This window comes from Eucyclogobius newberryi, unplaced genomic scaffold, assembly GCF_026437365.1.
Source record: "Eucyclogobius newberryi isolate DKJ021-1_F unplaced genomic scaffold, fEucNew1.0.hap1 SCAF_1, whole genome shotgun sequence".
Lineage (NCBI taxonomy): Eukaryota > Metazoa > Chordata > Actinopteri > Gobiiformes > Gobiidae > Eucyclogobius > Eucyclogobius newberryi.
The window spans coordinates 6,269,457-6,295,776 of record NW_027315723.1 but is presented as its reverse complement, the minus strand read 5'-3'; the positions used below and the strand labels follow the sequence as shown (position 1 = coordinate 6,295,776).

Genomic DNA, 26,320 nt, shown 5'->3' with positions numbered 1-26,320 from the left:
TTAAAAATCTACTACACCATGTTTCAAATTATTATGCTAATTGTGTTTAAGTGTCATAAAGGTGGGTTTTTTTGGTTTTCCAATGAAACTCGTGGATGTTATTGTGTCTCAGGGCTCTTTGGGTCAGTGAAATCAATCTCTGACACTTGTGCCAATGCGTTTGCCAGGTATGTCCAATTAAAGAAAAACTGCTTAATCAGACTACCATTTTCAAGCAATATGGGAAAGAAATAGGATCGCTCTAGTTCTGAAAAGCGTGAAATACTTGAATGCCTTGGACAAGGTATGAAAACCTTAGATATTTCATGAAAACTTAAGCGTGATCATCGTACTACTAAGAGATTTGTCGCTGATTCAGAGCTCACAGGGATTCGTGCAGATAAAGGCACAATGAGGAAGGTTTGTCCCACCATGTCCCAACAAAGGCTGTGATGCCAGCAAAGAGGGGGAGGAGTCATGATTTGGGCCGGAATCATAAAGAGAGAGCTGGTTGGCCCCTTTAGGGTCTCTGAAGATGTGAAAATTACTTCTGTAAAGTATGTGGAGCTTATGACTGACCACTTTCTTCCATGGTGCAAAGAGAAGAACCGTGCTTTCCGTAACAAAATCATCTTCAAGCACCTGAAAATGCACCATCTCGTACCTCTGCATCATTGGCTGCTATGGGCATAACATAAGTGTGGGCCCCATCCTCCCCTGACCTAAACCCTATTGAGAACCTTTGGAGACTCCTCAAGATGTTTTGATTGAAATAGCTTTTGATTTCAGTAAATATGACCTGCTAAGGCTTCTAATTTAACAAATGACCATTTTCAGTTCTTTACAACAATCACATGGTTTGAAACTCTGCTGTGCATAATAGTTTGGAACAGTGCATTTTTAAGTTTTTATTTTGAAAAACATACCGTTATCTTTGGGAGGTGTGTTCAATAACATGCAAATTGTACTCTAGGTTGATGACTTGAAAATGATGATGACTGTCATATATATTGACTATTTGGCAAAATCTGAAAAAAATATCATTTGCATAATAATGTAAAACGCAATGTCTAAACAGTACAACTAATCAAAGTTATTTGAGGATTTTAAACATTCCACCCCTGTGTAATAAACTATAAATATTATATTATTACATAGTTATTAATACAAAGCAATGTCATTTCTGTGCATTTTCAGTTAATACTAACCTTTGCTTCCTAAGCAATGGTTGGAAGTCAAGATTGCGTCAGCTCAAATCCACAGGTTTGAGATTTTATAATAGGTGTTTTATTTTTAATTGTTTTGAGGGAAAAGGCTCAGGGAAGGAGACGAGGAGAGCAGCACTAAACAAAGCAGATGGAGCGAGGCGTAAGGTCATGGTTCAGGCTCGGAGCTTCTGCAAAAACAAAGACAATTATTTTAGTTTAGAAATGTAAAAAAAAACTCATTGTCCAATAGAAATAATCATTAGTTACAGCCCCATTACATGCTATAACAAAACATAAATATAACAATATGCTACTTTCTAGAATTAAATATATTTTCTATTTAACCTGAAAATAAGCCCAAACCAAATGCAAAAAAATGCAACAATGTTAGTAAAAATAAGAGCATTATTATTATTATTTTATGCCTTTTTTGTACTTGTTTATTTAATTATGATGCCTTTGTCTTTGTTGTAAAAAGGTCTTTGCATCTGTGTTTGAGTCTGTAAAGTCCACTTAGTTATTAAAAACACGGATATAATCACAGTTTGTGAGCACGTAAACATAGCCAACACAATTAGTAATAAGAAGGAACTAGGACAGAAATTATAAAACTATATTAGGACAACAACAACAAAAAAAACTAAACCAGGGCCACAATTAAACTACAACAATATGAATATTAAGACCAAAAACTAAACCAGGACTAAACCAAGATCTAAACCAAGATCTAACCCAGGACCAAACACTGGGAGAAGGAAATATCCGTTAGCTTGAAGTGCTAGCTCAGGAAAAACATTATCTATTATTATTTAAATGCACATCTTTAGAGAAGCGAGCTAAAGTGAAAGCTAAAGGCTACATCTGCATAAACCATTGGCCGTGCACGCGCGGCTGCTAACGGTGCTGATTGGATATTAATTGATCAGTTATTGATCCAGATGCACTCACCAGAATTCCTTCAAAAAACTTCCAGATCACTGCGTTTCTTCTCGGCTTGAATCCACCACTGCTTGCTTCACATCGCTCGGCAGAACCTCGTATCTACGGCATGTTTTATCATTTTAGGTTTCAAAAAAAAAAAAAAAAACGTGAGCGCGCGTCCCAGAGACTGAAGGCAAAAGAGATATTGCAGGCGGTGTGAATGTCCCAGTGTGGCCGCCGTAGAGCTGCAGCATGAGGGGATGAGGACATCTGCTGGATGAAATTGTGAACTACATCTTTCAAAACCCGTTTTTCCTCAGACTGAAGCTTCCCCTAAAAGGTTGTCTTTTTAAATGTTTACTATTGTTATAAATCCGCTGGCCCCGTGTTCACGGCGCGGTTCCTCTGTCTTTTCTCTGTCATGTAGCGCAGCTTGCCCCGGAGGCGGCTGTGGCTGCTCTCCAGCGTCAACCACTGTATGTGAGAGAGCCAGGGGCGGACCAGGGGGGGGCGGGAGCTGAAAGCAGAGCGGCCCACTTTACATGAGAATGCAGCACAGGATTTTTATTAGTTTTTAATTGTCAATATATTTAAAAAAAATAGCATAATAATATATTATGGAAATTATATATATATATATATATATATATATATATATATATATATATATATATATATATAATTTCCATATTCCATGTTGGCTTGTCAATCAAACTCACAATGTTCCTAGCGTAACTGACAAGACTACATGCTTTGAGAACGTTATAAATGCCCAGTGCCAACACGGGGTTAATCTCTAACTGTGTTGGCCACACGTTAACTGGTAACGCTTTAGAGTACTCAAAACGTGCATCTGAAATGACTTTCACATGCACGTTTTGAAAAACTCCTTCTTCGTTATTACTACTATTTTGTAGCTGAGGAGTAAATGTGGGGTAACAATGATGTGGTGAGTTTGATTGAAATAAACTACAAGCCTAAAACCAGGACATTCTGTTCTGTTGAGCATCGGAGCTTGTCAATCCACTCATTTTGTTTTAGCAATGTTTGCAAGCTCCTCAGTGAGGAGGGGGCGAAAGTCAATTTACAATAGGATTTGAGAGCCCATTACAGGGCATCTGGGATACAAAGAAGAGAAGCCTCAAGACTCAATCCGCAGATCAGGAATAACTCTTGGACGAGAGTCCAGATGAAACAACTGAATCTTTTTCTACAATGGACCACTCCTGGACGAATGAGTGATTAATTACACTGACTTGTTCTAACCTTTCTTTCATCAGTGAAGTCCTGGCCCCCGAGGGCCGGAGCCTATTGTACAGGTTTCTAGTGCTAGGGGAAACCAGAGACCTGAAGGAATCCTAACTTTACATCTTGAATGTCATAAATGGTTGAGTCATATGGAGGAAATGGACTATCCCTGAGTAAAATATGTGTCTTTTACCCGAAAAGACCTAATAAAAACATACAAACTAAACAAATACGTTAAATCTGAAGCTGGTTGGCTCATGACCAATGTCATGAGCCAACCAGCTTCAGCTTCACCAAACAGCACTGATTTGAGATTTAAGGTCTGAATAACTAAATATTAACAGTTGTTTTTTGTTTTTTACAAATATATTGTTATATATTACAACAAAGAAATTGAATCAAGCAATGACCATTATAACACTCTGGGCAACCATTCTACTACGTGTATGCAAACAATGGATGCAAGACAAGAACAGCACTGGATTTTGTTTGCATTATTAGCATTTTGACAGATTATTTGGCAGTACATAAGCTGAACACCAGATCAGGAAATTATAGATATCGATCTCAGAACATGTTTATTTTGCAGTCACATCGCACACGCCAATGCAGAAATGAGAAAAAAAGGCTTTTAGCTACTTTGCTACTTTGAAAAAAAAACACATTGTTTTTTAAATTAAATAATCTTGTGCCCTTTTTGAGTTTAGAGCACTTGTTGCATTGTTATTTTGTTTTGTTTTTTCAATTGTTTATGTGATATTATATTTAACCCGTATGTTTTATTGGTGGTTTTATTGTCATTTTATTCTGATATTCTGAACTTGTTTTATGTGTATTTTGTTAACAAAGGGTGCCCATAAAAAAGAGAGCTTATCTCACTGAAGTCTTCCCTGTATAAATAAATAAAAACTAAATAATAAATAATGAGAAGAGAAGGTAATTTTGTTTTGACAGATGAAGAGTGGAAAAGTGTAAGTACGTCTCAATGGAGAACCAGAAAGTCACATGTTTGGAGGGAATTCTGTTTCTTCATAACGCCTTGCTCATTATTCACAAGGACATTTTAACTGCTGGAAACACTGTGGTTGCAGGAGGTTTACCATCATCAAAAATGTATTTATTGGAAGAAAAAAAATGAAAACAGAACAAATGAGAACGTCATTATTTGATATTGTTTGACCAGCAGGTGGCACCAGTGTGAGAGCGCACTGGGGGAAGTTAGAGACCTGCACGGGACTGTGTTTAATTAAATGAACTAAACTGAACAAATCCTTAGGAAATGTGGGCTACAACACCAAAAACTTCCCAAACTGCGCCGCGGTCAAACCACTCGCATCATGATCAGACTCATTCATAAAGGTTCATGAAGTTAATAGTTATTACCATTAGGAAAATGGCCCAGTTTTTTTTTCGTCCTTTAATAAATAATCATAATATAAAAATGTGAGTATAATCAGAGCAGGTTTTGCTTCAACAGCAATAGCTCCAACAGCTCGAACGATGTGTCAAAGTGACCAGACCAGGCCTCAGCTCGGTCTGGACATTAAGTAATTGTTAAAATGAGGTCTTCTTCTTCTTGGTCCTGGTCCTGGTCCTGCACAAAAACACAAACAAGAAAAAATGAATGTTTGAAAATCTGGAACGTTTTATTACAGTCGGTTCTGTTTGGATAGAACACTTTAGTGTCTAATCAAACTGATCTCTTTGTGTCTGCCACCTGCTGGTGCAGATGAATAATTTACCTGGAATGTTCCACAGTATGGCATTGCACCGAGCTATGTTACAAGTCAGATCTGTGGAGAGGTGAGCCCACTCATTTTAAGAATTATTTTTTTCCATTTGTGAATAGAGAAGTATATCCCTATCAGGTATTTAGTATTAAATATATCAAATATAACATTTTAGGACTGGGAGGAGATTTTCACAAGAATTAGACAAGTCAAGTTTTAGAGATAATTTACAATATTTTTTCTATTGTTTTATTATTTTCCTAGTACATTTTTTTAATATGTTGATCAAATATATTCTACAGTGTATCTGCACATACATCACTAATGTTTGTTGCAATATTTAATCTAATTTAGTCTATTGCATATAATTTATATTATTTTAAAATGCTGGTTATAGCTGAGAGCGACACAGGCAGAAGAAGAGCACTTCTCACATCTTCTTACTTTATAGTGGCACTGTGTAATATTGAGGAGAATCTTTTAAATAAATACATGTATTTTGGGTGAAACAAATACACTTTTATGGCAGTATTTGTTCAATGCATAGCTATATTCTGCACATAAATGTATTATTTCTTTATTTTTTGTTCTGAAGCAGTATAGTATTTTTACTACTACATTTCACACTGACCCACACGTGTGCTCCAGTGAGTAGCATGTGCTTCTTTTGCCAGGAGCTTGTATTGGCTGGTGTTGTGGTGGAATATCTGTTTGAGGATCAGTAGATTCCAGGTTAACGCTTTAGAGGAACAGTTGAAACACCGGGCACTGAAATTACAACTAGTGTAGAAAAAAACTTATTTTCCAGAAGCCAGGGACAACTTTAGATTGTTTACATGACTTACATGACTGTGTGGTCATATGGTGCGCTGTTAGCTTTTTATGGAATAATTTACAATTATTGATTCACTGAGAATAACAGAATGTTATACAGAGGGTGACATGATAATAAACACACACAAAAGAAGGATTTTCATGAAGGACATATTTGGTAGAAGTGTCTGTGTGAACAGATTCCTTTATCCCTCCCCCACCCGTGCCCCGCCCTCACACCCGTGCCCCGCCCTCACACCCCTGCCCCGCCCTCACACAGCTGCCCCGCCCTCACACCCCTGCCCCGCCCTCACATCCCTGCCCCGCCCTCACACAGCTGCCCCGCCCTCACACACCTGCCCCGCCCTCACACACCTGCCCCGCCCTCACACACCTGCCCCGCCCTCACCTGCTGCAGTCATCAATATAAACAGAGACTAAATAGTGTATTACAAACCAGCGTATTAACCTGGCTTTGCCAGATTGATACGTATAACTCTCTGAATTGAGTTCTACACAATATCAAACTGGACAGGCTCTGCTCAAAGACACACAACATCTCATATCATTCTAAATTATTTCATAATTTGTTCATTGTAAACATGGATATTGATTTTTAAAAAAAAGCTAAAACAGGTTAAAAAAAGGACGTTAGCAACATTAACACATTTATAACTGGAGCAGTTTCACGGACAGGATCAGTATTTTACCTGTCAGATATCACCAAATTTAGATAAACTCTGGTTTCTGAAATGTTGCCAGTGTTCCACTGTGAATGTATAAGTCGTAACTCTGAAAGTCTGACCTCTGAGGACGACTGAAGCGTTGTACAGATCAGGGTCAGAGTACAGAGTACCCTAAGTACAGAGCAGTGGGTGAAAACTGAACATTTCTGAGCACTCAAGCCTCAAATACAGAACAATATTTGTGATGATGTCATATAACTCTTACAGAAGGCTTTTGTTCGCTTAGCCATATTTTCTAACTACGACGCTCCCAGTGCCCTGCTTTTCTTAAAATTACAGCTATTAAATATTTATTAATATTCATCAAATATGTACCTTTGCCCTTATGATAAAACATGGTAATTCTCATCATACCTTTAGTAACTACTTTGTCAAGACAAGACAAGCAAAAACTCTCATCTCCCATTGAGCAAAAATCGTTTTGTGCAGTTTTCTTTTCAACGTCGTGGTGACTGAAAACCAAACAGACCAAAAAGTAAAATGTATCCAAAAGAAATATTGCTCAATGAATATAAATCATGATTAATAAGTATTAAAAATCTATGGTTTTGTATAAAGAAATCAGCAATAGGCATTGGAAAAAAACAAAAAAATCTCTACAAAAAAAAAAATATATATATATATATATATATATGAAATTTAAAGAATTTGATAAATATTTGGATTGGAGGAAAAAATGTCATTATGAAAAAAGCTATTTTCTGCTCAATGTGATTTTCATGTGTGAAAGTGTGTGGCCTTAAGGATGAGCCCTTTCGGGTTTCAGCTACACATTGTTGTTGTTGTTGTTGTTGTTGTTGTTGTTGTTGTTGTTGATGATGATGATGATGTTGTTGTTGTTGTTGTTTTAATGGCGGTTGGCCACATTAAAATATGTATTTAAGCTATACCGTTAAAAAAAGGAGAGAAAGCAAGAGAAAGAGAGAATGGAGAAGGAGAGAGAGCGAGAGACAAGAGCGGTCTCTTATGTCATTATATTTTATGTGAACTTCTGTATTTATTAAGTAAAAATAAATAAATAAAAAGATTTTTAAAAATGACGGGACACTGTTATAACGTAGTTAAAAGCTCATAAAAGTTAATTTTACACAGGGCGTTGATCCCGGCCGGACCCAAGACCAGCGCCTGAAGCAGGTCTGAGAGCGAGACGATCCCCTGGACCCGGTCAGAACCGTCCACCAGGATCAGACGATGGACCTGCAACAAAGTCCTGGTTAAGACAATTCTAAGGCCGGGAGATTTTTCTAAATGGTTTTCCCATAATGATCCATCACAATTATGTTTTTTCCTTATTAATACAAATTGGTGGCTTAGTAGCTTTCTATAGTCATTTCCTGAACATAAACGATGCAGAGTTTTAAGTCCTGGTGTAGCTCTAATACAGCACCAGGACTCTTCATCTGCCTGGATGAACCCCTCCTGAGTTGTTCTGGTTCCACAGTCTCTATCTGCAAATGGAAGTGTCAGAAGTCAGAAGTCAGTCCTGGGATATTATCTATATATTAGCCTGTCTGTTTGTTCTTTGCCAAGAAGGGTCTAAGGACAGAGAGAGTGCTGGGACGTTACACATTTTCGATGAAGATTGTTTAATCAGATTTTCATTGTCGCTCTTTGTGGAAACTGTTGTGATTTTGGGCATTTATAAAAATGTATTGTATTATACTTGAATTGTACAGCCCTGGCAATGGTTCAGTCCTGGTTCAGTCCTGGTTCAGTCCTGGTTCAGTCCTGGTTCAGTCCTGGTTCAGTCCTGGTTTAGTCTTTGTTAAGTTCTGATTCAGTGCTGGTTTTACCTCTGTCTGGACAATGCGCTGGATCACGGTCTCCAGACTTTCATATGGGTAACACTTCAGAACTCCTTCGATGAAACAGGTTCTTTGTCTCAGAGCTTCACTCATTGTGACGTCCAGATCATTGTAGGACTTCTGGGCCGCTAAGTTCTACAGAAGAGGACCAGAAATCTGTATTTATTTTCTTTATTATTGACACATATGTAGATTTTCAGCTTATTACTGCATATTTCTATATAGCACACTCTGTATTTATTGTTTTGTATTGCATGTTTAATAGTAATTGCAATTTTCTAAGAGGGACCCAGGACGACTAGTGACCATTAAATGGGCAGGTAATGAGGATCCTAATAACACAATAAAACAACTCTCAGGAACGTCCCCAACACAATCTGCTCGTTTCTGCTTATCTGGTGCAGTATTTCTGGTGAAGGATCTGAACCTACCCTGGAGATGTTAGTTCTTTGCCTGTCTTTGCCAAAATAGGAGGAGGATGGCCATATTATAGGAGGGGACAGAGCCTGAGACACATGTGGTGCCAGTGGAGCTTCTGTGTTACATCCCATAGTGAGTCAATATTAGAAAAAAAAAAGTAATTTAATAAATACAATATAAGATAAGATAAACGTTATTGTACCCAAGGGGAAATGTGTCTTGAGCCCTCCGCCCATAACTGCAAACCCGGTACACACTCATACACACTACAATCAGCCAGACCCGACAACAGAATGTCATACTGTGGAACATTCCAGGTAAAGCAATTACATCTCCATGGAGACAAGCAGGCGGTGCACCCTCAATGCACCAGAAATGTAACATCGTGCATTTTTAAATACTCACAATGACATCAAATCTGGAGTACAGCCCGACCACGCGACCTGAAAGAGCAACAACACATCATAGTAGCAGTAGCAGTAGCAGTAGTAGTAATAGTACCTTGTTGGTTGACTACAGGCAGTGCAGAAACTCTCCTCTGGATGAACAGAGTCAAAGCCGAGAACAAAGAGTCTGAGTCTTGGACCACGGCCAGGTCAGAGAAGGTCCCGATCCCCAAATCCGAGACGGATCGATCCAAGAACCCAGGTCTGGGAAGAGTCTGCAACTGAGAGACCAGACTGAACTGGACCAGGGCTAAAACAGGGACTCGCTGGCAGTTTTTGGGGTGGGCGAGGTGGGCAGCACACAGTACATCTACAGCCCCCTCATGCAAACTTCAGCCTTTCCTTCAACCCCCCCCCCCAGGCTCCATGTGGGTGCATTGCATAGTGTTGCTAGGCCCCAGGTCACTGATGGGTGGACTCCGGTCCGGACCCAAGCACAGTCCCGTACCTCTGACACGAGCAGTGCAGCTTCACCGTGTATTAGAGATGAATGTATTTTTCAAATAAACTGGGAGTTTGTGTCATTACTTGGCCTCCCCTCTATCTCGCTCCAAACAGACAGGAGCGCTCACGGTGCAGGGCGAGCCCATCGCTGTGCATCAGATCACAGCACAACGTGAGAAAGCTTTAACAGCGGGATTATTTTATCCGAAAAAAAAGAAATATATATTGCCACAAACATATTTTTACTCTAAAATAAGGATCAAATACATTTTTTTATGTGTAGAACACATAATATCCTTCTTTAGGGGGGAAAAATGTTTTATTCTTCATTAGAGTAAAATCAACCTTCACACTTTTCCATTCTGTGAATTTCCTGTTTTATTTGGATTATTTATCAGACTTAATTGCATCATCCTCTTGTTGCTCTGCCTCCTCCTGCAGCAGCAGTCATTTTCCCTCTTCTTTCAACCTCTTGCACTAAAGTTATTTGCAGTAAACATGTCTAAATTTATCATTTTTGGGAGGAAAACTAGTCAAATAATGTCTGAAAATTGCATTTATTGAGGGTTGCAAGTGAATTTGTTCCACGTACATTTATGACTACAACTGAATATTTTCCTACGCTTACATTTATTATTTACTTATTATTTAAAACTTTTCTAGAGCTTTTAAAAGTCTTGGTCTTTTGACTCAGAATAAAGACTGGATTCAAGTTTGCAGTCTGTTAGTTCTGTTAAAGCCTCTGTTCATGAGCTGGTATTTTCCTCCTTGTTTTCTGCCTGTTTCATTCTTCACTCTTTCATTACCGGAGCGTAACCATGCCGACTGATATCGGTGCTTTTTGCCGATATTACTCAATGACGTGAATTTCGTCCGACCCCAGTTGCAACTTCTCTGTTCTTTAGACCAAGCGGAGGAATGTAAAAGTTTTTGCATCAGCCAATCACGTCGCTGCATTGTTTTGTGCAGAGGAAAGTCCAGTGTGAGAATTCTGCTCCATCTCAGGTCGGCTTTATATTCTACCTAAAATCAACTTTTAAAAGAGCAATGAAACATTTCACTTACTTACAAAGAGGTAGAGGAACTTGAGGATGCGTTTGTGAGTGAGGATGTACAAAATGTTCCCAGACTCTGGGTCCATCACAGGAAGACGATGGATCTTAAACTGAAGCAACGACAGAACGGCCTCAAACAAGCTGCAAAGACCAATCACAGAACAATAAACGGTTGTGGCATCATGGAGCTCAACAATAACACCCACCACTTGGCTTTGGAAGTACATTTCCCATGCATTATTCCAATAAACTTATATATATTAGTCCAGGAGCCAGCCCCCTCATTAATATTTTGATACCTCTTTCTTTCGACTACTTTTGTTTACCTTAGGCCATTACTAGTTCAAGTCTTCTATTTTAACTTTTTCTGATCAAAGTCACACACACAATGTCACACAGTAATGACATTTGGAACAAAGGATATTGATATGATGAGGAATACACAATGCAAAATGATAGGGTTCATGCATGTAGATTTTTTTATGGTAAATCCTCTATATAAACTGTTACATTACTGGCATTACTGTTCCATATGTAAATACAAAACTTTCCCAATTTACTGGCTTCAACTTCAGCTGTGTATCTCAAACAGTTCACCTGCTACAGCAAATATTCCATATCCCTAAACTGACACATTAATTACATATTAATTTGTTCATAGAAAGCCAATAGATTATTTTTGTGGAAAATTCACAGATTTCAGGAAAATAATTCAACTTAACCTTTGTGGATGTGCCATAGGCCCGTAGTATAGTATTTGCGTCAAACTTGGCACAGCTGATATTGATTTACAAAATATCATCTTAGTGAATTTTTGAATTTTAATTCCATGTCAGAAATTTGAGGGGTTTAAAAGAAATGTGGTCAAATCAAATCCAGCAGAACATTCTAAACCGTCAGAAAGTTATTTTAGACTGTGACACATTATGATATGTAATTCCACCTATGTATACTTTGTACAATGTCAAATTATTATAATTAAATGTCAAGACAATATGACTTCAAACCTGGAGTTTGGAAGGATGCTGATGAGGCGCGGGGAATATTTCAGATAAACTTCTGCAAACACAAGGAAGTACATCAGTCACAATCATAGTATTAGTACTAGTGCAGTAGTATGTAGTAGTATTAGGAGCAGCAACATTGTGCTTTTACTTTGAGAAGCCAGACCTCTCCAGGTGTCGATCCGATGTCGCTCCAGCTCATACATCTGAACCTGAACAAACACATGGAGCAATGAAAAACTGTTCATTATTGACTGGGGTTTTTGAATTGTAAGAAACGTCTTACTATCTAGAATTATAAGTTTGAACAGTTTATCCAAAATTCATATTCTTGTTCCTGTATAGCAGGGGTCACCCACCTGGTGCCCGCGGCCTCTCTCAGGCACCGTGTGGACCTAAATATAGATCCAGAGCTTAGTGTTTCACCAAAAACTCCTCTAGGCCTATTTATTTGAGAGACATTTTATTTTTTCTAAATACACCCATTTATCACGTAGTTACAAGATGCTGAAGTTGCCAAACTTAGAATGAGTTAATACAAATCTGATTTCCCGATATTCTTTTAAACTGATGTTTTGTTCATAAAACTCACTGGTTGAATATGAATTAATGTTTTAAAATTTAGAACGGCATGAGAAATTGTATACTACTACATACACATTGGCACAAATAGTACTTTTTGTGAGTAATAACATATTATCCAGATAGTTGGGGTTATAGGTTTTTTCCATGTTTTGTCAAAACCAAACTAATGGACATTTCCTTAAGACCTGGTGTCAGTTAATCAGTGCAAATGTGTTATTGTTTACTTCATTTTTCCTCAGTTATTCTGGAATGTGAACATTCTGATGCCACTGCATTTTAAAGGGTCTATTTCAGTGGTTAAAACCTAAAACAAATATTTGTTTGAGAGTTTCTGACCAGAGGAGATCTGTAGTTGCAGTATAGGATGTGGATGAAGTCTGTGATCGTAAGCATCCCTCAAAAACAAAACAAAAAAGAGAGTTTAAATGATGTTAATGACATTATTGAAATCAAATCTGAAATATGTTTTATAATAAATTATATTTCTGACCCACGAAGCGCTGCCTCCTGCTGTCCCAAAGAGGAGCTGCTCTCAGGCCGTTGGAAACTAAAGCAAAGAACGCTGTTTTCATCTGAGAAAACACATGATGAAGACAAGGTTCAGGTAATGAAAAACACAAAGTCAGTCCTGTCTCAGTCCTGTCTCAGTCCTGTCTCAGTCCTGGTTCAGTCCTGGTTTAGTCCAGTCTTAGTCCTGGTTCAGTCCTGGTTTAGTCCTGGTTTAGTCCTGTCTCAGTCCTGGTTCAGTCCTGGTTTAGTCATGTCTTAGTCCTGGTTCAGTCCTGGTTTAGTCCTGTCTTAGTCCTGGTTCAGTCCTGGTTTAGTCCTGTCTTAGTCCTGTCTTAGTCCTGGTTTAGTCCTGGTTTAGTCCTGGTTTAGTCCTGGTTTAGTCCTGGTTCAGTCCCGGTTCAGTCCCGGTTCAGTCCCGGTTTAGTCCTGTCTTAGTCCTGTTTAAGGCTGGTTTAGTCCTGGTTCAGTCCTGGTTCAGTCCTGGTTTAGTCCTGGTTTAGTCCTGGTTCAGTCTTGTCTTAGTCCCGGTTCAGTCCCGGTTCAGTCCCGGATCAGTCCCGGTTCAGTCCCGGTTTAGTCCCGGTTTAGTCCTGGTTCAGTCCCAGTTCAGTTCTGGTTCAGTCCCGGTTTAGTCCTGTCTTAGTCCTGTTTAAGGCTGGTTTAGTCCTGGTTCAGTCCTGGTTTAGTCCTGGTTCAGTCTTGTCTTAGTCCTGTTTAAGGCTGGTTTAGTCCTGGTTCAGTCCTGGTTCAGTCCTGGTTTAGTCCTGGTTCAGTCTTGTCTTAGTCCCGGTTCAGTCCCGGTTCAGTCCCGGATCAGTCCCGGTTCAGTCCCGGTTCAGTTCTGGTTCACTCCTGGTTTAGCCCGGGTTCAGTCCGGGTTCAGTTCTGGTCCAGTCCCACCCGAAGCTTGGTGTCAAACAGGAGCACTTTGCTGCTGGTGGGGATCGCTTCATAACAGTTGTGATTCTTCATGAAGTCCATAAAAACGCTGGCGTCTGGACCTGGAACAAGAACAGTTCTTGGATCTAAATCAGGACTGAACCAAACCACATGCTCCACATAACAGCGCCTCTAAAAATAAACCAGACTTACAAACATGAAATATTTAATAAACCTGATAGAGCGTTATCTCGGTCCATCGGTCCATCGAAGTCGGAGGAACCTGTCCAGAACTAGACCAGAGCTAGTCCAGAACTAGACCAGAACTAAGCCACTGGGAGGTCAACAATCCAAACCTATTTTAGGACAAACAACTTGAGCAGCCGTTTCAGAGGGAGGGAGCAGCAGCTATGGGTGATACTACTTCTCTTTCAGAGCCCATACTTTTCCTCCTACTGGAGTACTATATTGTACAGTGAGTACAGTACTATATTGTACAGTGAGTACAGTACTATATTGTACAGTGAGTACAGTACTATATTGTACAGTGCTCTTACTTGAGTACTCATTTTGATTCCTCTTCCCACTGGAATTCTACAAGTTCTGTAACATCCCATTATAAATCTGATGTTAAGTAAGTGAATCGATGTAAAGGTTTGGTAAAAGAGTCATTATTTCTGCCTCAAGGGATCGGAGGGCAAAGTGTCTTGCCCAAGGATACACAACAATACCTTGCATTTTTTCAGTTCCTACTGTACCATTCACAATCTCATCGGGCCAGAGTTCCAGCAGCAACTTGGACCAAATCTCTATCATCTCCTCTGACACTGCTCTCTGTAGCTCATCTAATTCATTATGCTAATATACAATTGTGATGGTACAATACACTGCTAAATTATTATTACTTTTGTGTGTTGGATTGTACATTGGACATGGAGCACTTGAATTAGGGTGCACATCCATGAAAAGTAGGTCAGCCACGCCTACTGCTTGTGTTGAGTGTGGCCCAGGTGTGTTCTGGGTGTTGTGACCCTGCGTGCCTCAAATGTGTGTATTCTGAACCGTGGACTTACTAGAAGTTGCAAAACGGAATGTATCGTCGTATCATTCGAGGGTGCAACATCTCCACCACAATGACACTTGTTTTGTTTTTACACTATGACAAGATTTATTTCTGGGTGAAATAATATATATCATTTTCTAAAGAAATTCATCTTTGCTGTCAGATGCAAATGATTATTTCCTGACCACATTTCCTCCTTGGCCCCTCTGTTCAGATCCAGACGACTTTATTCCAAGGCCAATTCATTCGAGTCTTTCATAGAGGAACTGTGTGTTCACTTATTCCTATTGAAGTGACCTGCTGCACGTTACGGCTCATTTGTGTTGAGCTCCACTTCGGTCACCTGTTTGTAATACACCATTTAGTCCGTTTATATTGATGACTTCACTTTTATAACAACAAAGCATGTTCCAAGTCAACCATCTTGAGGTTTGAACCGACAGTCTGCTGGTTAAGGGGCCGGCCTCTCACTACCAGACCAGCCAGCTCAACAGGATTCACAGGTTCCCAAGGGCTACGTGTGGTAGATGGCTCCCTCATTACACATGGTGACGTAGAATAAAGGCCTTCTAGTGTTCAAAAGTAGAGTTGTCATTGTTTTTTTTGACACTGTGCACCTTTAAACAAACTCAAAAGGTTACTCACCTGTGGCTTTAACCATAAAATAATGAAAAGATCCACACATATTGCCAAAAATTGGATATTATTTATTAATGCAATTTTTCTACAGATTTGTACAATGTTTTACACATTTACAGAATCGGAGGAAGTTGTGCTTTGCATCAAAACATTTTTAAAGTCCCGTCTTCCAAATCAAACCAAAAAACACTGCGTTATAAGAACTATGTGAGGAGTGGAGTGAACTGTCCATATAAAATACAAATGTGACTGAAAACTGACTGGTTTAGTAACTATTATTATCACTCAAGTGCCACTGCGAAAGCCTTTTGAAATTAAACCCTTTGTTTCAACTTTACCAACCACCTAAAAATTCCCTTTATTTATATTTAGGACCTTTTTGGAGCCTACTTTCAAAGAGCAGAAAACTATTGTTTAAGTAACATCCCTTTACCTGCAAAACACTTTCAAAATTAAAGCCTCAAACTTCAAAAATAAACCTTTTAGTAAACAGAAATATGCAGGTGATGTAAAATGTGCTCAAAATGTGCAAAAAGGGTCAATCAATGAGACATAGTAGAGAGTAGAACAGGACTAAACCAGAACCAAACCAGGGGCCTCGTCTATAAAGGATTGCGTAGGAATTTTGCTGAGCAAGTGCATACTCCAAACACTCTGAGCTGTCCACCACGCAGTTTGAGCTTTAAGGCTGGTTTATGACTCTTGTCCAATCACATGAGGGAGGTGTGCGTAGATCTGACGGAGAAGAATAAACCAGCCTAAATGTTTTATGACAAAAGTGACGATTCATCACTCTCAAATCAACTTTTAATACGTCTGAATAAATTGTGTTTGCCTACACTTAATAGCCTACGATACAGGCAGTCTTTTGCAGATATTGTTCTCGTTTTGCCTCAGACTCACATGTTTGAATGAGATGAGTTAGGTTTCCCCATTGGCCCTGTTCACGCACAGGTACGAATGGTCAAAAGACGGGGCGGTGGTCAGACATTGGGCAACATGTGAAAATCTATATTTTAGGTTAAAAGATGCATTTGAATCAAACACTTGCTCAAACTCTCTTCACTTCTGCTCCACAAGTGTCTCCAGACTTTGTCTAGAACTTACAGGAGGGTCTCAGTTTGCGCAGAGATGAGCAAAGTTCTGCGCAAAGTTTTATAAATACCACGGACAGCACTGCAGAGTGCGCCAGAGAGCTTTATAAATGAGACCCCAGGTCTAATATTGAACTGACTGATTTAGACCATTAATTCTCCAATGAAGTGAAAGCGTGGTAGAAAATGTTTCAAAGGTGGTTATCTGGACAATGTTTTTAAATTAAATAAAAACCTTTTGACTTCAGTTTGAAACTCATTTTCAATCTGTTGGAGCACAAAAGACTGTGTCAACACAGAAGGAACTCAAATTCAGGATTGTAATGGGCTGTCTTCACCTTAAAGCTTCAAACCACTGATCTGAAGACAGAGATCAGGATTTTAAGCAGAAGAGAAGGTTGAAAACTATTGCCTCTTTGAACACAAGTGTCTCGGATGTTTACAGCAGTGTCTCTCAACTTGGTCAAGGGAGAAAACAAATGCTCATAATCAGATGGTCATTAACAGGAGTAAAGAGAAGTCGACCGGCTCCTCAGACGGAAAATTACTTCAACATTGTCCAGATGACACCCCTGAAGGTTTTTCAACTATGGAGCCCTCAATGATAAAAGAGGGATCACACAAACTTTCAAACTGGCAATATATTTACATTAAACGACTCAGCGATTTTTTAACAATGGCAAATTAACAAATAAGCAGTTATATTTGTTTTATGTATCACAGCCAAAGTTTACACCTGGGAAAGAGACACGGTCCATAAAATTAACTTAAAACTATATTGATTGTGGACAAAATCTTACCCCAAAATTTAAAATGATCTTGAAAATGTATCTTAAAACATGGAAAATTTGGCTTCATGAATGCAAAGGAGTCGTTTATTTTACCGTTAGATCCTACATAATAACTTTTCCTTTTTTTAATGCAGTTAAAATTTAAACTACGGTAGTAAATCAAAACTAGAACACATTTTGAAAGGGTTTAATGGATTTAAAAGTTTAAACGAGATCTAATCAATTACAAACGTTATGATCACTTAACTTAAGTGCAAACCGTGTCTTATCCCAGCTCTAAACTCCAGCTCTGATTGTTCTACCCAGGAATGAGGAGCGCTTTGTTCAAAATGGCGTCCGGATGGCAGCACCCAAACTTCACTTCAGGCAACAGCGGATCCACTCTCCCCAAAACATCTGAACCAAAAGCATTCTCTGAACTTTGCAAACCTCCAAGATCGGAAAAAGAGGAGTTTTTAAGGCCGCACTGGAACTTTGGAAATTTGGCGAGGCATCCGGGGCAGAAATAGAACCAAGACTTGTCCGGTTCTGGGTGAAAATGTCCCATGGAGGAGAGAATGGACCCCCAGAGACAGACTAGGGACGAAGGCTCTTGTGACGTGGTTTGGGGAGCGGTCTCGGGTCGTTCCAGGCTGTTGTTTGCCAGGACGCAGCAGGAGTGGCCAGACAGGGGCAGTGCGAGCTGGACCATGGGGATGTGCAAGTTGTGGGAGGGGTTAAGGGGGGCGAGTGGAGCCAGGAGGAGAGCGAGGTCCCGCTGCAGACTGAGCGTGTGCAGAACGGCGGATGAGGCAATAAGTCCGGCGACAGCGGTGAGGTAGACCAGGCCGATCAAACAGAAGACCTGAGAGAGAAGAGCCAACGTGTTAGAACCAGGTCTGGAGCAGGACTAGACCAGCTCTTTCGAATATGAGATCTGGGTTAAATCAGTGGATTAAATGTCATAAACTCATCTGGGGGCGACTAATTATGTCCAGCCACAGTCCAGGTTTCAAACAGGTTAGAGGCGTACCTTGGTAAAGTGCTGGTACATGGCGAGGAGTGCTTGGTTCCAGGAGGACTGTTCCAGAAGGACACAGAGGTCAGTGTAGGTGAACCATCCTCTCCTCAGACCCTGGCGCTCTGCGATACTGACAGGAAACATTTCGAGAAATTATAGAAACTGAAGGTGGACTGAGAGAAACAGGCATGTGGAAATCAGCCATAACCTGGACTTAAACAAGGACTAAACTAGATAAATCCAATGACTAAATCAGGACTAAACTCAGGAGAACTGGCCTAAACCAGGTCTGTCCCACGACCCAGGACTACCATAGTTCTAACCCAGGACTAAAAAGTCTTAACTAGTTCTAGTCCATGACAGAATCAGGACCAAACTAGGCCAACAATAAGACTAAAACAGGCTCTAACCTTCTTCCTACCTAGGTTCTAACCTGGGACTACAACAGGACTAAACCAGGACTAATCCAGGATTAACAGAGTTCTAACCCAGGACTAACCCAGGACTTAAACCAGAGCTAAACTAGTTCTATTCAAGGACTAAACCAGAATTAACAGAGTTATAACCCAGGATTTAAACCAGAGCTAAACTAGTTCTATTCCAGGACTAAATAGGACAACAATAGGACTAAACCAGGATCTAACCTAACCACGACTGAACTAGTCCAAGCCATGTCTAACCCAAGACTAAACTTCAATCAAAAATGCAAAAAAGCAGTTATATACATACTTTGTTTCTAGTTGACTGAGACCGTCAAAGAAATCACCCGGTTCCGTGAACAAACTCCACTCCTGAAAGAAAACAAGATTATAGAATAAATATGCACATTTCTATACCAAAGATTCTGTTCACAGGAGCATAAACATCTGAGAAGGCTCAAATCTGAACTGCTTAACTAATCCAACAATCCTATATATAAAACATGATATAACACATAACATACATAATATTAATTCAACATACTCGGTTAAAATCGGTTTCATTGCCAGTGGAGAAATTGTTTTGCTTAAATTTACATCCAGTTTCCATTTGGACGCTTTTCACTGGTCCACAACGATTCATTTTAAAAACACTTACCAGGTAATTAGAGAGAAAGTAAATTTTTTGGAAACTGACGTAAATTCAGCCGTCTATAGGGAAGTCGTAGCCACTTTAAACGTGTTTTGGACTCACGATGGCGTTGAGAAAGTTAATCTCGAGGTTGTTGATCGTCTGAACGTCCATCTTTCCCGCGGTGCTCCATTCATCGTTAAACACCTCCTCCTCCTCTCCTTCGTCGTACAGGTACTTACTGGCAACCATCTGAAACGGACAAAAAGACATGAAAACAACTATAAAGACAGACTTGTGGCAAAAGCTCTCAAACCTATCACACTTTTCGGACTTTAAGCCGCTACTTATTTCCCCACGCTTTGAACCCTGTGGCCCATACAACGGTGCGTCAAATTTATAGCTTTTTTACTGGATAATGGCCACTGGGGGGCACTCTAGCAGAAAGAGCAAGTGTAGAAGACATCAGTGAACAGCGGTCACTTTATTTTAAGATTAAAAACGCTGTTTGATTACAATCAGACTCATTCATAGAAAGTCTAATGATGAAGTGAATCTAGACGCGGCAAAACGCACATGTGATATAAGGCAGTCTCCAGTTTAGAACCTGCCCACAGAAAACCCGTGGATCATATTTCTGTGTAAATATCTCACGTTACAATGCGGGCACCTGCGGCTTATACATGCATTCGCACATCCGGGAACTTGTACAGTAGCAGCCGAGTCCGCCATTTTGAAAGGGGCACAACAGCACGTCTACTACATACTCATTATGCCGTAGAAAAGGATGCAGTCGTGGTGGTTGCTAGTATATCGCGTGCCCCTTTCAAAATGGCCGCTATGGGGAAGTCCCAGATGTATGACGTCACCGCAAACGCATGTATTGACAATTTGACAGGTGGGGCCCCGAGAAGTTAAAGCCGTACCATTGAGATAAGGAAAAGGTCGGAGGAGGAGATCTTCTGTAAATATTCCGGATTTCTGTGTCGGAGACGTTCAATGTAAACCAGGGCGAGCATCATAGCACAAGGGGAGATACAGGCTTCTCTGAAAGGAGGAAAACAAAGGAACAGGTTAAAATAATTGAGCGCTTAAAAATAATAATACATTTGATTATTATTGATCATGATTATTGATCATGATTTAGATAAAAGTTGGGTGAAAAACTAGACAGACCTGGCAACATGGGCGGCGTATTTCTTGTGGAGTTTTCGTATCGGACTGGGAGCAGATTTTTGGAAGAATTCAACAGCAATTTCTGGGGAAAAAAAAGTGTATGATATTTAGAGATGCACTGTGAAAGCCATGGTCCGGTCCCCAACTAATGGAACTGACCCATCACAGTTTCCATTAGACCCTTCCAGGAGCGACGTGTTTAAAACAGCTGCACAGAGCCTGGTACTGAGATAAACATTCTAACTCATTAATTCGAATGAGATTGAAAAAGGGCCAAAATAAAAGTCCCATTTAGTCCAGTTTATGTCAAATTCCGTATGTGATTTTTGCCATTTGACTACACAGCCTTTGGTTATTTGAAACAACACAAATATTTATGTAAACAATTTCATTTTCATTCAAAAATAAGAATTACATTTTTTTAAATGTATCGGACCAGTTAGAACACAACGCCCTTTGGGAAAAACAGCAAAAAGTTTGATAGGGCTATCATTTATTTAGCAGTGTTAAGATAGACAGGAGGCGATCTATGGGCTATAATATAATCAATCTTTATTAGAGTAAAATTAGCATGATTCATACTTTTCCATTCTGTGAATTTCTTGTTTTATTTGGATTATTTATCATCCACAAAGAGCTCTTTTGTCCTTTAAACCAGTCAAACTAAAGTTGTAGAGCGTAAAGACGACTAACACCGATTGTTTAGGATAAAACTAGTCAGATAATGGCTGAAACAAAAACCTTCGGACTGGTACCATTTATACTCTCCTGACAAGCTAAACAGATCACTAAAAATGAGGGATTTCATCAACAATTAATGGGGGATATATGTCCTTAAAAATATATATTATGCTTTTGTCTGCTATATACGCCGTATGTCGTGTAATCCCTCATTCGTCCAGGCGTGTTCCATAGTAGAAAAAGCTTCAGTTGTTTCATCTGGACTCAGTTTGAAAAAATAGACGTTTCGACTCTCATCCAAGAGTCATTGTCAATAAAAGAATTTAGATCGAGAACTCCGATATTAATACTGTTCTGTGGTAAGACCCGCCCATTGGGAGGAGCCTTCCTGAAGTAGAAAGAGTTGTTTGTTTCAACAGAAACTCCCCCCTTGTATCTACCGAGCTAGCCTATTCAGAATCTTAATGGGCTATTAGAATCCTCTTTGTGAGACCCTGGCTCAACCACCCTGAGTACCTGATTAGCATCTAAATGTCCTGGTCCTGGTCCTCTACCTTTCCAGGGGTTCAGTAACCCATTATAAATAACAGGAAGATTAAACCTTAGCCCTCCATTTCTGTTTAAAGAAGGTCTTTCTTTTTTAACAAAAATAGCTTCCTTAACTCCTCTTTCAAACCATCTTTTCTCCCTGCTTAAAACCTTCACCTCACCGTCTTCAAACGAGTGATTAGAGGCTTCAAGATGGAGATGCACGGCGCTCTGTGGTCCTGAACTTGTATTTCTTCTGTGCTGATAGAGCCTCTTGTGTAGAGGCTGTTTCGTCTCACCTATGTAACGTTCTTTACAGCTTTCTTCACTGCATTGGATCGAATAAACTACATTGCTCTGTTTTTGAGTCGGCAACTTGTCCTTAGGGTGAACCAGTTTTTGTCTTAAAGTGTTTCCTGGTTTAAAATAAACAGGGACTTTGTGTTGTCTAAAAATGTTCTGCAGTTTTTTCGACAGGCCAGACACATAAGGGATAGAAACACCCTTCCTTCTCTGTTCAGTTTCCCTTTTGTCCTGCTTCTTGGTTCTCTTCACTCTGTATATACGCCGTAGATACAATCCGTGGAGCAAAAGTCAAAGATTATTTGCATGAATCACACTAGACACAGATTTTGTTGGGTAGGTGAGAAGGGAAAATTATTCTAACATGGTTAAAAGCTCTGAAAAGTACATTTTGCATAATGTTGCCTTTAAAATTAAATGTTGTCATATGAAGAGAGCATAAACAAACCAGTGACTGGTCCGGAGAGAGCGTCCAGAGAAACATCTTTGTCCAGTCCATAGTAAAGGCGTTTTCTGACCCGCTCTGACAGCTTCTGGTGGCCGGGGATAAACTGTAGATGGACAAAATATAAAATCGCCATATTAAATATATCACTGTTTTGTATATGACACTTTATTCAGTTTGATGCTGAATCGTTTTAATGCCTCTTTTTGAGGAAAATGTATTATTTAAAAACATACCTATAAAGTGTGTCCTTCTCTTCAACGTTACAATAAATGAACATTTACGGTGATACGTTGCTCTCAATTTAACTTTGCGTGTTCTGTTATGCAACAAACATGGTGTAAGTGCAATCACTTTGAGAGATCTCTACTCAGCTGGCAAACACTTTAAGAGGGTACATCGTGTTCCAACTTCTCGATTTCTTGTTAACCATTTTACTACCCATGCTGTACGTAAATTGTTGCACTGTTTATATATTATATCAACCTTTGTCAATTATATTAAAAAGCGGTCACTAAACGCTGGACCAAAACATTTGGTGTCTTGTTTTGACAGGAGCTGTCAGGAGCTGCTAATGCTACGCTAATGTGTATGGCTAAAATACACAGAAATACAAAGGGGCTTAACATAAAAGATTGGTGCAAAATCTTGGATGTATGATGGTCGAACAAATAGTCAACATAATACACTCTTTTGACTCACGCTGCTGATAGAAATAAACAAATAACAGCTGATCTTTAGCGCCATTAGCTGCTACGCAGGTCTTGTTAGCTTTAGCTTTAGCACTGGCCCTAAACGAACGCAAACCTACCGTAAATTCTTGGAAATCAGAAAATTCGAGGGACTTTTCGTTAAACAACGCGTCGAAATCCATCATTGCTGCGGGTTAAACATTTGGGTAAGTGTAGAAATCTGCTGTTGTGGCCCAGACACGGTCCTTAGCTTTAGCCTTTAGCTCTGCGCACGCCCCGAGCTCCGCCTGATCAGCAGCGCACAATGAGCAGAGATACGCCACCAGCTGGAGCGGGGTGGGAACTGCAGCTGGTTCTTCTTCTTTGGTTGTTGTTGTTGTTGTTGTTGTTGTTGTTGTTGTTGTTGTTGTTGTTGTTGTTGTTGTTGTTGTTGTTGTTGTTGTTGTTGTTGTTGTTGTTGTTGTTGTTGTTGTTGTTGTTGTGTGGCGGTTGGTATCCAAGTGTTACATTACGGCCAGATTTTATTCTTTTGACCTCATTCTTCAGAAGCACAGGAGTTCAAAGCACATGAGTTCCAAGCAAAGAAGTTCCAAGCACAGGAGTTCCAGGCACAGGAGTTCCAAGCACAGGAGTTCCAAGCACAGAAGTTCCAAGCAAAGAAGTTCCAAGCACAGGAGTTCCAAGCACAGGAGTTCCAAGCACAGGAGTTCCAAGCACAGGAGTTCCAAGCACAGGAGTTCCAAGCACAGGAGTTCCAAGCACAGGAGTTCCAAGCACAGGAGTTCCAAGCACAGAAGTTCCAAGCACAGGAGTTCCAAGCACAGGAGTTCCAAGCACAGGAGTTCCAAGCAAGCCCACAAATTCTTCTTCAGACTACGACAGAGTCTGAGGACTACGAAACGTCTGAGGAATAAAGTCTGGCGGTAATGCAACACTCGGATGCCAACCGCCATAAAACAACAACAACAACAACAAATTCTTCTTCTTTGGCGTTTTATCGCGGTTGGTATCTAAGTGTTACATTACCGCCGTCTACTGTAGTTGTACGTCTTAGATTGTATTCCATGGATCTATTATGTTTTATTCTTTAGACTTCTTCTTCTTCTTTGGTGTTTAAGGCGGTTCGGTTGGTATACAGACATTATGCTTTATATCTACAATGAGCTTATGATGATGTTAATGGCGCCTCCTGCTGTAGTTTTACGTCTTCTGAAGTTGTACGTCTTCTAAGTATGTGTTTTACGCTGTACCATTAAAAAAAAGAGAGCGAAACCGAGAGAAGGAGAGAGAGAAAGTCTTTCCTGAAGTCCACGATCATCTCCACTGTCTTCTGGGAATTGAGCTCCAGGTTGTTACCGCTGCACCAGGACACAAGCCGCTCCACCTCCTGTAGACAGACTCATCCCCGTCTGAGATGAGCCTGATGAAGGTGGTGTCGTCCGCAAACTTGATCAGTTTTACGGAGTCGTGGCTGGAGGTGCAGCAGTTTGTGTACAGGGAGAAGAGCAGGGGAGAAAGTACACAGCCCTGTGGAGATATTGTGCTGATAGTCTGAGTGTCTGAGACATTCTTCCCCAGCTGCACGCACTGCCTCCGATCCGTCAGGAAGTGATCCACCTGCAGGTGGAGTCAGGCATGTTGAGCCGGGAGAGCCTGTCCTGGAGCAGAGCAGGGAGATGGTGCTGAATGCAGAGCTGAAATCCAATACCAGGATCCTGACATAGGTTCCCTGGGAGTCCAGATGCTCCAGGATGAAGTGGAGTGCCAGGTTGATGACATCATCTACAGACCTGTTGGCTCTGTAGTGTTGTGGAAGAAAATACCAGATGTTTTTTTACTCTATGTAAAATGGCCCCTTATGCTCTCACACAACTGATAAATATGCGCCGGTACTCTGATGTGTCCCGATCAAAGACTGGTTTCTCCCCATTCGGGAGAGAAACTCCGGGGGTCCAGGATGATCCTCTTTGCATGAACACCTGGCCTTCTGGCCAGGGCATTGTCTTTTTTTGTGTCAGATCGGGATGCAAATGTAATCAACTACCTCTGTTCTTTGTCCTTGTACTCAGCATCTCAGAGCCAGTTTCCATATGATGTAGGTCATGTGAGAAAAGATAACTGTTCTATTGTTTTACTTTATTTCTTGAAGATCGTTATAATAGAAATTTCGCAATAGTGGGCAAACTGCAGGAGGTCCAGCAGGGGGAGGTGAAGGACTTGAGCTGGGGCAAGACCAGGTGTTGAGGTGTTGAGTTCTTTGGCCAGTCGTCTGCAGCGTGGGGCCTCTCCACACAGAGGTGGGGTTGTGGTCAGAGAACTGCAGCTCCAGACACGTATTGTACTTAGATCTAGCTCTTGACACATTCCAGCTAAATCAAAATTTTGCACCTTTGTAGCTCTCTCTGTCCCCAGCCCTGTGCGCTGCCTCCTGCTGCCTTAACTGCTCAGTTTCCGTGTGAACCAGGGTTTGTCATTGTTGAAAGTTACTGTGGTGTGTGTTGTGTTATTATAATGCTGTCCTCACAGAATCGAATGTATGTATCGTAATCTCTGAAAAGCTCCCAGTCTGTCCAAACCACTTCTAAAAAGTCCTCAATACAGGTTTGGAGAGCTTCAGCCGCTGTCTGTACATGGGGATCAGGTGAACCATGACGTGATCTGAAAAGGCCAGGGCAGCAGGCTACAACGCAAAGGCGTTACTGAGAGTTGTATAACATTGATCCAGTGTGTTCTGCTCTCTGGTCACAACTTTAGTAAACTGTCTGTGCTTTGGTAGTTCATGGCTTTTCCTTGTTGTTCCAGTTTATCCATCCTGTTTCTGAGTGAACGAATGTTGGAGAGGAAAATCCCAAGTAATGACGCACACATGTTGCTTTTCTAAAAATGCACGAGAACCCCCCCTCGCTTTCCTCGTCTGAGGCATCTCACTCTTTTGGCCAAAATAAGACCTAAATCTGCAGCAGAGGCAAAAAAAAAAAAAACTGGGACAAGATCTATAGGAGTGGTGGTGCTGATGTTTAAGAGCTCTTCGTGGCTTCAAGGGCACACTGACACACGATTTAGGC

General features: G+C 40.4%; 3 protein-coding genes across 7 annotated transcripts in view; all 3 read right to left on the bottom strand.

The window, feature by feature from the left end:
• Positions 1 to 2,305, bottom strand: part of LOC140365177 (CLIP-associating protein 1-B-like) — a 182,173-nt gene extending 179,868 nt beyond the window's left edge. The window contains exons 1-2 of the mRNA XM_072451485.1: positions 2,136 to 2,305; positions 1,188 to 1,375 (exon numbers count right to left, since the gene is read on the bottom strand). The gene's annotated coding sequence lies outside the window, so the exon portion shown is untranslated. The remainder of the gene's footprint in view (positions 1 to 1,187; positions 1,376 to 2,135) is intronic.
• A 2,264-nt stretch (positions 2,306 to 4,569) lies between these two features.
• Positions 4,570 to 14,133, bottom strand: prkag3a (protein kinase, AMP-activated, gamma 3a non-catalytic subunit). Of its 5 annotated transcripts, XM_072450316.1 has the most exons (12): positions 14,029 to 14,133; positions 13,815 to 13,915; positions 12,895 to 12,976; positions 12,741 to 12,799; positions 11,971 to 12,031; positions 11,823 to 11,874; positions 10,830 to 10,956; positions 9,372 to 9,537; positions 9,276 to 9,313; positions 8,439 to 8,585; positions 7,734 to 7,842; positions 4,570 to 4,950 (listed from the first exon to the last, which is right to left on the bottom strand). In XM_072450316.1, coding segments are annotated over exons 1-12 (969 nt in total). In that variant the 5' UTR covers positions 14,054 to 14,133; the 3' UTR covers positions 4,570 to 4,948. The 5 variants fall into 5 exon arrangements, with proteins under 5 accessions (XP_072306417.1, XP_072306332.1, XP_072306382.1 ...); XM_072450231.1 differs by lacking the exon at positions 4,570 to 4,950 and having other exon boundaries at positions 7,683 to 7,842; XM_072450281.1 differs by lacking the exon at positions 4,570 to 4,950 and having other exon boundaries at positions 7,683 to 7,842; positions 11,986 to 12,031.
• A 1,416-nt stretch (positions 14,134 to 15,549) lies between these two features.
• Positions 15,550 to 23,560, bottom strand: cnppd1 (cyclin Pas1/PHO80 domain containing 1). The gene is made up of 8 exons (XM_072450116.1): positions 23,375 to 23,560; positions 22,567 to 22,669; positions 20,607 to 20,688; positions 20,357 to 20,477; positions 19,554 to 19,682; positions 19,110 to 19,171; positions 18,393 to 18,510; positions 15,550 to 18,224 (listed from the first exon to the last, which is right to left on the bottom strand). The coding sequence occupies exons 1-8, from the start codon at positions 23,438 to 23,440 to the stop codon at positions 17,679 to 17,681; spliced, it is 1,227 nt and encodes a 408-aa protein (XP_072306217.1). The 5' UTR covers positions 23,441 to 23,560; the 3' UTR covers positions 15,550 to 17,678.
• Between the last annotated feature and the right edge of the window lie 2,760 nt (positions 23,561 to 26,320).

What these genes read in the sequence shown, in the direction of transcription:
- prkag3a (XM_072450231.1), bottom strand. Translation starts at nt 14,053, where the DNA reads ATGGACCGAGATAACGCTCTATCAG. An exon ending in CAGGAGGCAGCGCTTCGTGG is followed by an intron (nt 12,800 to 12,894) that starts GTCAGAAATATA and finishes TTTGTTTTTGAG; the next exon opens with GGATGCTTACGATCACAGAC. An exon ending in AGCGCATTGTCCAGACAGAG is followed by an intron (nt 7,843 to 8,438) that starts GTAAAACCAGCA and finishes ACTTTGTTGCAG; the next exon opens with GTCCATCGTCTGATCCTGGT.
- cnppd1 (XM_072450116.1), bottom strand. Translation starts at nt 23,440, where the DNA reads ATGATGGATTTCGACGCGTTGTTTAACGAAAAGTCCCTCGAATTTTCT. An exon ending in CTGATTTCCAAGAATTTACG is followed by an intron (nt 22,670 to 23,374) that starts GTAGGTTTGCGT and finishes GTCCATCTACAG; the next exon opens with TTTATCCCCGGCCACCAGAA. An exon ending in TACGCCGCCCATGTTGCCAG is followed by an intron (nt 20,478 to 20,606) that starts GTCTGTCTAGTT and finishes TCCTCCTTTCAG; the next exon opens with AGAAGCCTGTATCTCCCCTT.